Source organism: Arabidopsis lyrata, assembly GCF_000004255.2.
Source record: "Arabidopsis lyrata subsp. lyrata unplaced genomic scaffold ARALYscaffold_3, whole genome shotgun sequence".
NCBI lineage: Eukaryota > Viridiplantae > Streptophyta > Magnoliopsida > Brassicales > Brassicaceae > Arabidopsis > Arabidopsis lyrata.
The window spans coordinates 14320672-14337032 of NW_003302553.1; the positions used below are offsets into that span (position 1 = coordinate 14320672).

At 31.6% G+C, this 16361-nt stretch overlaps 1 protein-coding gene across 1 annotated transcript; it reads left to right on the forward strand.

Moving 5' to 3' along the window:
• Positions 1–10540: 10540 nt before the first annotated feature.
• LOC9321869 (methylthioribose-1-phosphate isomerase) lies at positions 10541–13191 on the forward strand. Its single transcript, XM_021033059.1, has 9 exons — positions 10541–10746; positions 10824–10879; positions 10983–11141; positions 11242–11341; positions 11514–11656; positions 11856–11961; positions 12225–12363; positions 12458–12726; positions 12837–13191. Exons 1-9 carry the CDS (start codon positions 10675–10677, stop codon positions 12900–12902), a joined length of 1110 nt encoding a protein of 369 aa, XP_020888718.1. The 5' UTR covers positions 10541–10674; the 3' UTR covers positions 12903–13191.
• The last annotated feature ends 3170 nt before the right edge of the window (positions 13192–16361 follow it).

The following is a 16361-nucleotide window of genomic DNA, read 5'->3' on the forward strand; positions in this document are numbered from 1 at the left end:
CCAACTTGAAATCCTAGGCGGAGACGGAGGCGCTGGAGTCGGTCTCACCGGAGATGGTGGCTCTCTATGTTGCTCCAGGTAACCAAAATACCCAGTATTAGCATTTCAGGGAAAATAATTAGAGTACCCAAATCCATTCTCCGTAGAAGGAAAGAGTAGCAGTAATGATTTAAGTGGGCATGAGACAGTTGCTACTAAGAGTGTTGGAGAAGTAGAAGAAGAATATGTGAGGAAGAAAGGAGTGAGCTTTGAGTTGGATGAAAATGCAACTACTTCTTTTGATGTTGAATCAAAAGAAACATCAAACTTTTTCTCTTTTCTTCTTGTCAATTTATAACATTTCTACCTACCAAACTAAGTATAGAGTTAAAATAATCTTATGTTGTTTTATTTATACTAGATGAATATCCACGTTACGCGTGGGTTGTTGTTTTGAAAATTGTTTAAAACTTTTATGTTGACCGTTCTTTGTTTATAGTTGATGTAATTACAATAAAGTTAGATCCATCTTATATAGTTACAATTTTATAGTTAGATTCATCATTGAGTCGAAATATCAATTATACCTTTTCATATATATATATATATATATATATATATATATATATATATATATATATCTGATTATCTACATACATAAGTTTATAATACTTTTTCACTATCGTAAATACATTCAATAACAATATATGATATATATTGATACAATGATATTTAATTATGTTACTTATGTGGTTTGAAACTTGTCTAATTTGATTCTAAAGAAACAATTCTTTAATTCATCTATTCGCTCTTGATCTTGTATTCAAGTCACGCCATGATAGACTTATGATTAAATACTAAAATAACACAATTTGGATAAAATATGTATAACTAACTACTCATTTTCTCCAAGAGTTTTCATATGAAAAAGACAAAAGAAAACAAAAAATATTTAAAGTCAACAATTTTTAGATCGCTCCCATTGCATTTACCTATAGCCATATAGAAGAGAATGTCGTGTCTTGAATTCAATAGTATATATATATGATGTCTCGTAGGTCCATTACTTAAAAAAACTTGCATGTCATTGTCAATGTTACCAACTTACCATAAGGCACAAAATGAAAAAAAAAAAATCCTATGATCGTATGTGGAGCACAAACATAATAAAAAAACGAGTCAAGATAAAATTACTAAAGTAAGAAGAAGTTATGTAACAAACAAGTAAACTATAACACAAGTAATTTATCGAGTAATAACTTTTGATATAAAAATTTGTTTTTAGTTAAATAAGAAGACTATAATGGAAGTAGTGTTTGATACATTAATATGTTTTGTATATTTTTTTTATTTTTCTTTTGAAGAAATCAGTTAATAGTGGCATTAATGAAAAATTTAATGCAATTAAAGACTTTTGATTTTCCTAACTTAATTTTCCTAATTTTTTATTTAAATAATGTAAAAAAAAAACACATGTCATTTTCTTGTATGATGATGTAGCATACATATGGAGAGAGTTGACCAACTTTCATATATATGATTTTATTCTTTGCTTTATATATTTTTTTTTGTTAAGATAAATTTTTTTTTTTCGATTCTCTTACCATACTTCTTTTTATCTGAGAATACTTACAAAACTTGGTCTCTTCACTAATTTTCTGGGTTCCAAAACGAGAACTTTGAATATTTTCTGCTTTTCTTTGGAAATGTTTTTGGTTTTCATGGATATCTATGTCGACAAATGGGTCTCTCTAGATACCAACATTGTTATCCTACAACAAGAAGAATGTCCTAAGCTGCCCAAACCACATTATTGTTACGCTTTTTTTAGTATAGTTCAAAAGCTAAGGACTTTGTTTAGCTCTTTGCGAGTGCTGGTGAAGTTGATAATCTGACTTATGCAAAATGATATGTTGTGTTTTATCGGTTCTGAGTCTTTGTTTTCATTTCTATATCATATCTTTTATAGAGTCAAAATATATTTTTAGAGTCTTTTAGTCCTTTATCGAGTCTCTACAGGTTTTAGGTTGCTTCGGAGAAAAACGAGATGTTTTTGGATATAAACACACATTTGGAGATGCAGATTCTTTGAAAAGTGTTAGATTTTTTGCCACATATGGAGGACTTACCACTGTTAGATCTTTCTGAATTTTCGACATAAGCTTGATAAAGATGTTACCTTAATTTTATAAGTGATATGAAAGAAATCTAAAAGTGTATTCAAGAGTTATGCCCAATTTAGAGAAGACAGGTCATTCTAGTGAGTATTTGAAGCAGTTGCAGAGTTTGATACCAGAGCAACCAGATCGATCGGTCCATTTTTGGATCGATCGATCCGCTTTCCCTGACGGACATGAATCACTCCAGAGGCTGCTAGACCGATCGGTCCACTCACTGGATCGATGGGTCCCTTCCTAGACGTACTTTTGGCCCATATTTGACATGATCACTCAAGATTTGACCCGGCTCATCTCCTATTGTTTTAAAACCCTATGCTCGACTTTTTACACATTATCTTCATACTTTTAAGTTCTAAACATTGTTCTTTGGTTTGTAAGAAACTTTGGGATAAGAATCCATCTTCTTTGACACTTTGAAAAAGATTTCTAATCCATTTTCTTTTATATTTCATTAATCGATTATGTTTTCTTCATCTCTTTGTGTTGTTCTTTTCAATATGTGTGAGTAGTCTCCTTATTGGATTTTAGGGTTCTACGTAGGGGATTCAATGAATTGATGGTTTGATTATTTTTTAGAGTTCTTTATCTTTAGTTTCTTCGATTTACATGTTCTTAATGGTATAATAGGATTGATCACCGTATTTTAGATTCTAGATTTTTCTATGCATCAAAAGTGTTTGATAGAATTCCTAAACAAATGTCAATTGAGCAATATATTTCTAGCCAACGAAAGTTGATGTTAGAATGCATTGTGGACTTAGTGAACTTGTTTAGTAATGCGAATTTGATTAGAAAATTACAAACAAGAGTTTAGTAGTCGAGTAGTCAAATTTAGTGATTAATGTCGAGAGAGAGAATTAGTTTAAACTTGTGTTCATGTTCAAGAACGATGATTCATTGTTGAATTCCTTGACTCATGTTTCCATTATTCATTGATCTCTCAAATACCCTATGGCCCAATGTCTTTAAATCTTCAAAGTTAACTATTTCGGCATTTTTATTTATAAATCTGAAAGCCAACAAACAACTTTTCTGCTTTACCTAAGAACGAGTCTCGGAAATCCTTAGCGTACCATTGGTTCTTGTGGATCGACCTCGAATTTACTACATTACAGTTAAGTTTATCGAGTAATTACTCGAGCAATCACAAAACTTACTTCAACATTGTCTTAATTTTTATTTGTACTTATATTCATAAAACTGATAACTCTTTATATATAGATGAAAGTCTTCCTAAATGTTAGCTATTACTTTGGATATATATTGTGAAGATATCTTGAAAAGGGGATGACATTTTACCAAATCTGGTAATTATACGGTTAAATCAGGGTATCACATGGCCCGGTTTGATAGTCCGACGTATTCTATAACATGTGGATTTGGGCCAGATATTAAACCCCACTTCAAGCTTTTATGTGGAAGATAAAATGTCCCCCGAAATTAAGATATTTTATGTGGTAAGGCTTAACTGAGTGTAGTTCGGTTACATCAAATCTTCGTAGACGAGGTACTAAATGCGATATAAGATGTGATAGATGTGGGGATTCAGAAGAGACAATTAATCATGTCCTTTTTGAATGTCCACCTGCACGTCAAACATGGGCTTTATCACAGATCTCAACGGCACCGAAGTTTTTTCTTCAGGCTCACTCTATGCAAATATAGATTATTTATTTGGGCGAACACCATCAGATGTCTACACATCTACGTTTCCATGGATTATTTGGTATTTGTGGAAAGCCATAAATGATAAGGTTTATGATAACGTGGATAAAAGTTCGCTTGAGATTTTGCGGTTAGCAGAAAATGAAGAGCAAGCTTGACAGTTAGCTCAGGTGGAGATCTCAGATGACAATCTAGATATGGTGGTGGAAAATACTCACTCTCATTCTAGAATTGAACATACAAGTTAGTACAGACCCGAATATCGATGTTTCGTAGACGGTTCTTGGAAGGAAAGCGATCGTTTATCCGGATTAGGATAGTTTTGTTCTTATCTCAATGATGGAACACAAGACATGAGAGATGCAAATCTTAGAAGAATCTTAACCTCACTACATGAAGAGGTCGAAGTATTAATTTGGGCGATAAGATGTATGATCGGCCAAGACAAGAGAGAAGTAGTTTTCTTTAAAGACTGCTATGACCTGGTGAAGATGGTGTCTTCTCCGCAAAAGTGGCTAGCGTTCGTAACATATTTAGAGGCGATTCAAAGTGACAAGGAAGAGTTTGATTTATTTTATTTATTTTTAATTTCTTGAAATACGAATGTAAAAGCGGATAAACTGGCACGAACTTTCGTATCCAGCAACAATTTACTATCTATGTAAACAATATTTTTTAGCATTGACTTATCGGAATCAATCTAATATAGTTGTTAATAAAAAATAAAAAATTTGCATCCAAATCGTGGGGTGATCTCCGATCTCTCTCATAACGATAAGAAATAGATACCCTTTTATTCTTCTTTCTTTACATTCGAGCTAATATTTGGTAACTTAGACTTTTACTAGTTTGGCTGGTAGTTTGGACCAAAAGCCGACATGCTGTTTCATATGTCTGTTAGCAACGATTTTGGTGTTAACTATCACATAAAAATGACTGAACCAAAATACAATCCTCAAGTATATAAACAAATATTACGTATTTTTCAAGTTAATTATATACATTTTATGTGTTAAATCACTCTTTTAAATTATAAGTTACATTAAAAAAAATTCAAATTATTTAAAATATATGATTCACTTTTTGTTTCATCGGTCGTTATGTATCGGTACTAGTAAATAGCCTTTTAACTCTATCAATTCTGATTAGACTAAGATATCATTGCTGATTATTGAGTGCCGATAAATAACTACCATATATAGAATTGATAAAAGTTAAATTCCAATAGAATGAATAGTTTGATATTTCTAAGTCGTAAAAGGTGAAAATATTAGTTCTTTATGCACAAATCAACATCTTCCTTTAAAATAACGATCATTGTTTGTTATATTGTGAAGTATAGCTTGCAATAAAGGGATACAATCCAAATCGTAGAGTGATCTCCGACGTCCCTCATAGTAATAACAAATGGAAACGCTCAAAACGAGCTAATATTTGGTGACTTACACTTTTTACCATTGTGGCTTGTAGTTTACGTCAAAAAACTTGTCGACATGTTGTTTCATACATTAATTTAACACCGATTTTGGTGTTAACATAAAAAATAACTGAACCAAAATATAGTCCTTCCTTACATAAACAATAAGTATGTATTTTAGAGTCATTTCTACTTATTTTTATGTACTGAATCACTCGTATAAATCATAAGTTACATAAACAAAATTTATAAAACAAAACTATTCGATTAGCTTTTTGTTCCATCTGTCGATCTGTATTGTGACTATTACGTATCGTATTTATCTACTATTGATATCTCTATTTAACTCTTCAAATAAATTTTTCAAGAGTTAAGACACTTGTTAAATAAATTTATATAGTATAATAATTATCACTGCCGATTATTGAAAACTAACAAACAACTAACATATAAATGGATGAAAATTAAATTGCAATAGAATTGTTTGATTTTCCGAATTGTGAAAGAAAAGAATGGTATTAGTTGTTTATAGAGATATTAACGTTTTCTTTAAAATGAGCGATTAGTTTTGGTTATATATTGTGAAAGATTGTGAGAAGAAAAGAAATACTATTTACTTTATTTTGCATCCAAATTGTAGGGTGATCTCCGACCTCTCTCATAATTTATATATATAATTAGAGAGTTCACTCTCCATTTAGGGCGTCCACATCAATATAATTTATTTATTTTTGTAAGTACCACATAATTTAGCTATTAAAATTTGAAAACATGAAAACTAAAATTAATTACATTTTTACATTATTATCTTTCATGAAAAGAAAATATCAATTTTTAAAAAAAATCAAAATATAAAAAATGAATTAGAAATTGGATAAATATATAAATTATATAGTTCCATCTTAAAATTATATAGCAAATAGTAATACTATGTTGTAGAGTTTTTAATTAAAAATAAGATGAAATTTGTTAATATACGCATATTTTAAATTTAGAATAAGTTATATATATGAAAATTTAGAATAAGTTATAAATTTTAAGAAAATCAAAATATAGAGTACTATTTAAAATTATAATATACGTCAAAAACCACATGCAACTCATCAAAGAAAACTAAATATTACAAGATATGAAAGAGAAAATAATTATAACTTGCCTTGATAATAAATTCACATATCAATATATTATATTTGAGCAAATATAAGGTGAAACGAGAGTAGATGGTAGGAGGCGGAGAATGTATCGTATAAAATGACGAAAAAATAGTAATAAAAAGTGTTTTAAAAAATCTACTAAACCTTACAAAGATAATGCACATGACTAAATAATTTTTTTTTTTTTTTTCATAATTCATTCATTATGTGAAACGAATGAGTTTTAAAAATATACATTACATAGATTAGTAGACTAATTGAAAGATTCATCATCGGGTTTAATTGTTTAGCCTCATGTAAGTGATGTATCATAGATTTTAATGTTTTTAGCCATGATATATGTGTCAGTTTTAAAAACTTTTTGTTGTTTTTATAGTCTTTTCTACTCTTTTAAGGTTTTTACACGTTCAAGACAAATTTGGAGATAAGAAATCATTCTTGAGCTAAACCAGAGATTAAGAGCTGAAGAAACGAATTCGGTGTCAGACGACCAAGGCATGAATGTCTCATACCTGCTGATCACTCTGCTTCTAGCGGATCTTTCTAAGCGAATCCCTGAAGGCATATTGGTGAATGTTTAATTTAGGGTTCTTAAGGATGGGTTACATTAGGGTGGAATCTTTAATTTGTCAGGTGGTTAAGTTTAGATTATTTAAATCCTTTCTGGATTAGTAGTACTTAATGCTAATTCTCATCTAATCGAGTAGAATATGAGCCTTGGCATTTCTACACCTAGAAGGTGTTTAATGAAATGTATGAACCACTAATTCCAGAGATTTGCGTCTCTATCCCAAGGGATTGGCCGTTTAGAACGCTTATTGGCTTTAACATGTTGATTCTTAACGTCTGCTTTGTTAGATTTCGTCAATAGGAATCGATTCTAGAATTAGCTTTGCTTGAAGGTTTTTATTACGGAAGTGGGGATTGATATGTTGTTTAACATGTTGTCTAGGGATAGCTTGATTAAGTTTGTTAACCACCTGATAGGTTAAGGAGACCATTTTATTCGATTACCCCATCCTTAAGAATTTCTCATCCATTTGAATCTATGTTTACTTACTTGTTATTTGCTTGTTCTATTGCATGTTGCTAAGTTCTGACATTTCTACCTGTTTTTTCACATCAATCTTTATCACACCTTCCATCTAGCAACAAACTGTGTCAATAGAGTATAGAGTCAATTTCTGTAATTTTATAGTTTTCTGCATGGTATACTCGATCACACACTGCCTCTGACATTGAGTTGTGCGATCGAGTACATAGTAGTATCCTTATAGTTTTATTGCTTTGTGCATGATCACTTAGGACTATTAGAAAACCAAACCTGTTTTGTTTGGTTTGACTTAGTGACATCTTATCATATCTTGATTGATAACATCACTCCTGAAGGGATTGACACCTTAAGTACTGCAATGACATGATAGTAATATAGGATAATTGAGACTAGTAAAAAATCTTACTATCAGTAGTAAATTAAGATCATTACTTAGTGGGTCTAACCACAAACCAAACAAACCTCTAGAATCTTTGATAGGTTGTCCTCTTCTATTGAAATCAACCATAACCTGCCGATTTAGCATGCTCCACACTTCTTTTCCTGAAATCATTTTCTCTGTAATGTTTCTCTCACCATTTAAATCACAAAAACATGACGTTTCAGAGAGAAGGTGGAGCTAAGGAATCTTCATTTCCAACACATCAAGGAAAATGAAGACTATAAACCAACTTAGTGAATAGAATCTGTCGAGCTATCGTATCATGAACAAAAGCTTTTTAAATATGATAAACAAAGAAGTTAAATGATTTTCAATACATTAGTCACATCTAACAGCTGACGTGGACAATTGAAAAAGGCTAAAACATGCAAAAGCCGATTTATTTATTAGATATTGTCAATAGAAAATACATAATTAACTATCAGTAATCTTGTTCAAAAGAACATTAAACAAAACAAAAGGAGATGTTGCAAGAAGAACAAATAAATTTCCACTAGCTAATTCTGGTCGAAAAGGAGGTAGAGCTAAGGAATCTTTATCACGTGAAACTTGAGAATTAAGATAGCGAAATAATTGTTAGAATAAAATTTAAGTCATAATTATCTACAAATATCAAGAATATATAATACCTCTATATTATCAAATATATTACATAGAATCTGACAACTTTCAAGATCTTCTATTTGCTTCACTAATGTAATATTTGAAACAATATCAGATATATTAATTGAACTTTGAACAAGAGGATCTTCAATGAGAACTTTAGAAAGGATTTGATCTTCCATATCCTATAAATCTTTTGGTTGGACGTGTAAAAGAACACTCCATTATTTTTCTTGTGGATGTTCCACATAGCAAACCAATCTTGCCTGAGAAGCCAACACATAAGGCTCATCTTCCTCACCATTTCCAATGTGTATCAAACGAGAAACATTTACCATAGTGTGTGACCAAACTCATCATTCTTATATCCTCAAGCATCACGAGTATCAACACACTAACATTTGAACAACATATCTCTAAATGAATCATAGTAGTTCAATTCCATAATTTCAGTTAATTTTCCATAGCGAGAACTTGCATAATTAATGGTTTTACCTGAGACAAAAATTCCACTATTCTGAGTTTTCAGGTCTTGGTCCCTTTCTATAGTTCTAAACTTGAGTCCATTGATATTATATGCTAAGAACTTTAAAATCTTACGAGATGGACCAGGTGCAAGGCAACGAATATCAGCAGAAATGCTATCGTGGCCATTCTTTTCTACTTTTTGCTTAAGCCATTAACTAAAATGGAAATGCAAATGTCGATCTATATCTATCACAGTTTCTCCTTTTTGACGTTTATTTGTGATCTTCTTAATTCACTCTTAAATACCCCACAAATTTCCAAAGGAAGAAAAAATTTACTATGATGAATGAGCATATATAATAAAATACTTTAAGTATAAAGTAGAAAACTTACTTGCGATAGTCATCTAAGAAAGAGCTATTGACTAGAATATATAGGTGCGCTTGCTGCCTTTCTATAGGAATAAGTAAATCCAAACTAGAAGCACCAAAAGGTCTCCCAAGTGAAGGAAAAATATGTGGAATTTGTGATTCATGACTTAAGTCATGCTCCACCACAAGTTGATCATCCACTCTACAAATACGATTAAATCGTGTTTCTACTCTATCAAGATACGATACATAGAGCAACACATAAGACACTCATCAGCAGTGTACTGCTCACAAATAGACCCTTTACGTTGTGCTCTATTTCTAACATAAGATTTGAAACGTCCAAAGATCCTACAAAGAAAATATATCAAACTTATTTCAATTCTATTTTTGTTAAAGATCTTGTAGAGATGCTTTATTAAGCTTGGAGTGTTGATTGTGTTTGTTGTGTAAATTTCGATGATAGTAAAGAGATGTGTTATGTTAAAGGAGATTATCTATTTGTTTGCCATAAGCAGTACCGGCCCATAATGTTTTGTTTCCTAAAGCAAAAGTCCATAAATAAACATATTTATTCAATCAAAAATAATATTATTGCCATTACTCGGTTAGAACTTGCCATCTTGAAAAACTATAAATACATTTTCTGATTGTCTCAACCATTACACACACTAAAAACATTTTCATAAAATTGATGCCCAAAAAAATTACATTTAATGCCTAAAACACCAATTTTATACGCTTTAACTAAAGAACGGGCTTGACCACAAGTGTTAGAATAACAACTAAAAAGTTTTACTACGTTTTGATTTTGCTTTGTTAATGTGTTTCATCTTGTTACTTAGTGTTTTTTCTTTAACTAACAAATTTTTATAACTAATCAGTAAAATTGTTTAATGTTGAATACTTTTTTTGTTCATAACGATTTTTGCTTAGTATATTCACTTATAATCGTTTTTAACAATCATAAAATACGATTTGGAAGGATACAACTCTTTGTTTTTATAAATTGTCAAAATTATATTAATATCAAGTCGAATCCAAAAGTAATATATTTTTTTTTAACTATGTTTCTACAAAATAATATTCTATTATCAAAAATATTAAACAAAAATTTCAATTACATCGAACCAAAATCAGCAATTTGTTTAAAACCGGTTTGTTTCACGCCCATTATTCCAGAGAAAACGACGTCGGTTGGTGCGTTTCACGCCGGCTTGGTGCTCTAGGCATCTGATTCTCACTGTCACTGACCCAAATCTTTTTCCTTTTGTTCCTCTTTCTCTAAACCAATCTTTGAAACAACTTATTCATCTTCAAGATTACTCCACAAGTCCATCCATGTCTAGTGAAGGAGACACGACCCTCAAAGCTATCTGCTACAAGCCTGGCTCTCTTCAGTTACTCGATCAGGTTCTCTCTTTCACTTGTATAAAGTTGAAAACTTTATACTTTTTCTCAATCTGTTTACTCTGTCTGAATTGGAACAGAGGAAGCTTCCTTTAGAGACCATTTACTTAGAGATTCGTGATGCTTCAGATGGATGGTAAAGTCTTAGAGATTCGTGATGCTTCAGACTATATACTTATAGATTTTATGGGAAATTGTGGTTAAAAAGTTTCATAATTTTGATGTTTTTTTTTTGTTAGGAGTGCTATTCAGGAAATGGTTGTACGTGGTGCTCCTGCTATAGCTATTGCTGCTGCTCTTTCTTTGGCTGTTGAAGTTTTCACCTTTAATGGTTTTGATGGATCAGCTGCAGATGCTGTTGCTTTTCTTGAGAAGAAGTTGGATTATTTAGTGTCAAGGTACTCCAATTTGGAATTTTGGATTACTAGATCAATTTTGCATCTTTGGTTCCTTGGTACTTATGCTAATGTCTTTTGCTTTATATGTTTGTTTCTTCAGCCGTCCAACAGCAGTTAATCTTGCAGATGCTGCATTGAAACTTAAACAAGTTATAGCAAAGGCATTGGCTATTGCCACTGAACCCAAATCTATTTTTAAGGTAACGCGACGTTTCGTAGTAGCCAAAGGTTTTCTTTGTTTTCTTCCTGATACTTTGATTTGGACTTAGGAATGATAGCTTAGGCTTTTTGTTTCTGTATCATTTACCTGCAGAAAGATGTGCCTTTTGCTTTTGTAAGTTTAGTTCATTCTCTGTGCTTGTTGTTCTTTAGGTATATATTGAAGCTGCTGAGGATATGCTTGAAGATGATGTTGCTTCAAACAAAGCTATAGGAACCTTTGGTTCAAGCTTGTTGAGGCAGCAAGCCAAGAATGCTGATAAGCTTTCTGTTCTGACCCATTGCAACACTGGAAGGTATTGCTTTAGATAGATTCTGAATTGCATTGATACACAGACATTTGTATATGTTCTTCAAAACTCACTCAAGTTGAGGCATGTTACTACATATATGTCTGCAGTTTCAACCAATAGAGTTATGTATTGATTTTTGGTGTTATGTTTATGTGGTAGATTACTAGTAAGGCATTAACTAAGAATTCTATTGTCTCTGTAGCCTTGCTACCGCCGGATATGGTACTGCCCTCGGTGTCATCCGTGCACTCCATGCTCAAGGAATCTTAGAAAGAGCATACTGCACAGAAACTCGTCCATTCAATCAAGTAAAACTCCTAAATTAATACTTTTTCTTTCTCAATATCGTAAGAACAAGAATCCGTAGAATACCTTAAGTTGTTAGGGACGATAATTACCTGTATATTGGCATTTGTGTTCATCAAAACGATGGTAAAAGTTTCAAAACCTTGAAGGAAAGTAGGACAGATACTTCTTGTGGCTGCTTCCTGGATCCATTGCTTTATAGAGTTTCCATATCCCTGTTGAATTGTTGAAAGTCTTTTGAATTACTAAAAATGAGAATTGACAGGGATCGAGGCTTACCGCGTTTGAGTTAGTGCATGAGAAAATCCCTGCAACTCTCATTGCAGACTCAGCTGCAGCTGCACTGATGAAAGATGGCCGTGTAGATGGTGTCATCGTTGGAGCAGATCGCGTGGCTTCAAATGGTGCGCTCAAACACGTTAAATAATTCATATTTCTCTGTAATTCTGATTCTTTATGACTGAATTACTTCTAAACCAATTCATTCATACATTCCAGGTGATACTGCTAACAAGATTGGGACTTACAGTCTCGCTTTGTGCGCAAAACATCACGGGATCCCATTTTATGTTGCTGCACCTCTTACCTCAGTTGATCTGTCACTTTCATCCGGGAAAGAAATCGTAATAGAGGAAAGATCTCCAAAGGAGTTGCTGCACACACATGGAGGACTTGGTGAACGCATTGCAGCACCAGGGATCTCAGTTTGGAACCCAGCTTTTGATGTGACTCCAGCAGAGCTGATTGCGGGAATCATAACCGAGAAGGTTCGTTTTTCCAGGCTTACTTGTTCTGGTTTATACTGAGGATTATTGACTAAAACCAGAAGATTTTTATGCTCATTTATCTGAATCTCTCAAAGTGTTTGTATATGCAGGGGGTCATAACAAAGAATGGCAATGATACATTTGACATAAGCAGCTTTGCCAAGAAGATGACATGAAACTCATCTGGTTGAAGTTAGAGTCAGCATTGCGACTTGCGGATGTTCCCCTCTCTATATACTTGCAATAAATCAAATTACTTTGTAATGGAGCTACTAAGTACAGTAGTACACTGTGGTAAGGATTGTCGAAAATAAGAAACAATCGACAAGAAAAAATCCGTTTGATTCAATTGGTTTTTTAGGTAGCCAAAAACCACTTCAGAAACAGATCGATTACTTCCAAAAATAAATTGGGCGTGATTGGAAGCTGCTGTAGAAGCTTTACACAGCCATATTATTATCTAAAGCCATTAATCTACAGCAATAAGACTTTACACATATTTTAAAAATCTACAGCCACTTTTCATGTCTTTCCATTTTTTTTGGCCGTAGAGAACCATATCCTACAACACTAATATTTTGGCTTTAGAAGATTTAAAGAAAAATTAATTATTTTCTCTCTCCTATCTTTTATGTTTTTTACGTAGAAGCATATATTGGTTATATACACATAATTCATGTAGTTATTTATAAAAATAATGACTATCGTTTATTATATATTTCTTTGGTCTAGCTACTATTACAACTTTATCTCTATTATATATATATATATGTATATGTAAAATATTATATTTTTACCATCTAAATATATATTGAATTTATAATTTCTTGTAATTTATATTCCTATTAACTTAAAATAATAATTTTATAACTAAGACAATAAAATACAGAAGTCTAAATAATACAACCAATCAGACTTTCATTTAAAAAAGTTAGAGACAAAATTCCACGGACAACATTCTAAAGCCACAACAAAAAAACCTACAGCCTAAATTTTACATCAAAAAATATAAAGCTACCGCCGGAACCAATCAGGCCCAATGACATTCAATATGCAAAGAATAGATCATCCAAGTATACAACTTAGCCAAAAACTTTAGGTCTATAAGACTGTGACAAGGACGGAGGATATGCTACAACAACACAACTATCATCCCTTAAAGTCTTAAACCATTTAATGTTGCTTATCAAACCAAATCCAATATTTACTTCCTCGAATTTTGACATTTCAACCAATCTTCAAAAACATGGTGTTTAATATGAAGGGATTGTGTTATCTACTGTGTCATTACTGTGTCATCACAATTAATAAGTATTCAGTAATATGGTCATTCTATTTGATCTTGGACACTAATTCCAAATACGGAAACAAAGCTGTGTGGAGGGAGCCCCCAATCTATATTTACATTTTTGGAGTACATTTAGCAAATAAATCCTGGAATTGGGAAGTATTTATAACTTATGCCATTGGTGGGTCGGTTTTTTTTTGCATTCGTTTGACCCGGTTTTGTTGCAATCGGATACCTCCGAAATTTTTTCCTACAACAATAAATCAAAATCGGCATTAATTAGTTAGACAATGTTAACAACCAGATTTAGGAAATATAAACCAACTCACTAACTCAGTTTAGTACCCTAATTAATATGACAACATTAATTTACTTTCTTAAATTAAACCACATTAAATTAAAAAATATTTCCACAATACTATCAATCCAATACTATGCCCAGAAAAATCTCTTAAATATATTTAAGGAAAATAAGAGTTGGTTCGAAACCGTTATACGAAATCACAATACAATATCTCTTAACTTTCTTCTTTTTCAACACAAGAAATTCAACAAATTTCCAATCAACCCACTCATATTCCTAAAATATATCTCCGAATTCTAACATAGATATCCAAACTACCCTAAATTAATATTGTGATCTATATAATACCTAATAATCCACGAAATCTATTTATATTGACCATCGAAAATATATTTTCATTCCAATATCTACCTAAAATTCTTCCACATTAATTTTTAACAAATCAACTTGAGAATTTAAATAGCATAAAATTGGTATATTCCTAAAAAAAATAACAAATTCAAAAATATTCTTCCAAAAAAAAATGTTCACGTCAAATCTACTATTTACTAACTACGCATAAATAACCTAATTATTTGTCCCTATATATACTCTACTACTATACACCTATTTATATCACAAAACTCAAAAGCTCATAAATCCGGATGTGTATACCTTTTCACTCTTAGCAATGACTGCTACTTTTGTCTTCCTCAAAGATGTGCGCCCCTACAAGACCTCTTGGAGGGTACAAGTGAAGATCTTGCATTCCTGGCGTCAATCCATGCAAAACAGAGATGACAATCTCAAGAGTTTCACCAGTGCTTTGAATGTATTGACACCAGAAATGGAAGATCTTCACTTGTAACCTCCAAGAAGTCTTCTAGGGACGCACATTTTTGAGGAAGGCAAAAGTAGAAGCCATTGTTATGTTTTAAAAGGTATAAACGAAAGTTTTGAAGGAGATGTTGAGTTGTTGTGGTAGAGAATATGTGGTATAGTCGTAGAGTATTTATAGTTGTAAGTAATTAGGTTAATAGGTCGTAGAGAATAAGTGGAGAATATTCGGCTAACAAAATATTGGAGAGATAATCTTTGAATTTGTTAAGAAAGAATTATATATTGAATTTAATTTATTAAACGTGTAAATGGGTTTTGTTATGATATTGTGATTATTAGATCTTTCAATTTCGTGTAGAAAACGTGGCAAAGGAAATTCATATCTTTCAAATGGGAAAGAGGAGACAATTTTTTAAAGGAAATCATGTAGTTAATTATGTCGTTGGAATTAACTAAGGAATATGGGATAAATTTTTCCGGAGTTGTTTACTTATTGATTGGTAGATATGAGAGATTGGAGGGAGAAAATCTTTTGAAAAAGGTATTATGAAGAGATATTGTTTAGTGAATCTATTATTGTTAGTGATTGTGTAGAATTGAAATAATAAATAGGGTAATATACATTAGAGACATTTTAGGGAGTGAATAGATATAGTAGTTTTAAGTAGGCTAATTAACGGATTTTTTTGATATTGTCATAATCATTTTGTTAAAAGATCATAACAAATGTCATTTTTTTTTTTTACAGAATTTAATCGAGATCCGATTGCCAAAAATCCGGGTCAAACGAATGAATTAACTCGACCCACCAGTGACATTCCATTGAAAATACTTCTCAACTTCAAGATTTATTTGTTAAATGTACTTCAAAAATGTAAATATAGATAAATTCTTGTATTTATATTATTTATAGGCTAAAACTCTCATGGACAAAAGTACAAGAAAAATAAGTATAGCAAAAATATAATAAAATATGTTGAATACATTGAAACAAAATATAGTTAATAATTAATTTTTTAATTATTAGAAATTTAACATATGTGTTTATTATCAAATAGACAAATACTACTATCAATCAACCCATCCCGGATGGCCGGATATCTAGCCGGTTCGCTCGATCCGGTTCGATTGAGTTTAAAAAGCATAAATGTAATATCAACTATCTTCAAGGGTATTTTGGGAAATTAACTAACCCTTTGCAATTTTTCTTATTTTCTGTCTTGA

Bases quoted from the DNA above. Each gene is read 5' to 3' on its own strand.
- LOC9321869 (XM_021033059.1), top strand. From the start codon at position 10,675: ATGTCTAGTGAAGGAGACACGACCCTCAAAGCTATCTGCTACAAGCCT. The intron at 11,342-11,513 runs GTAACGCGACGT...GTTGTTCTTTAG, and splicing joins AACCCAAATCTATTTTTAAG to GTATATATTGAAGCTGCTGA. The intron at 12,727-12,836 runs GTTCGTTTTTCC...TTGTATATGCAG, and splicing joins CGGGAATCATAACCGAGAAG to GGGGTCATAACAAAGAATGG.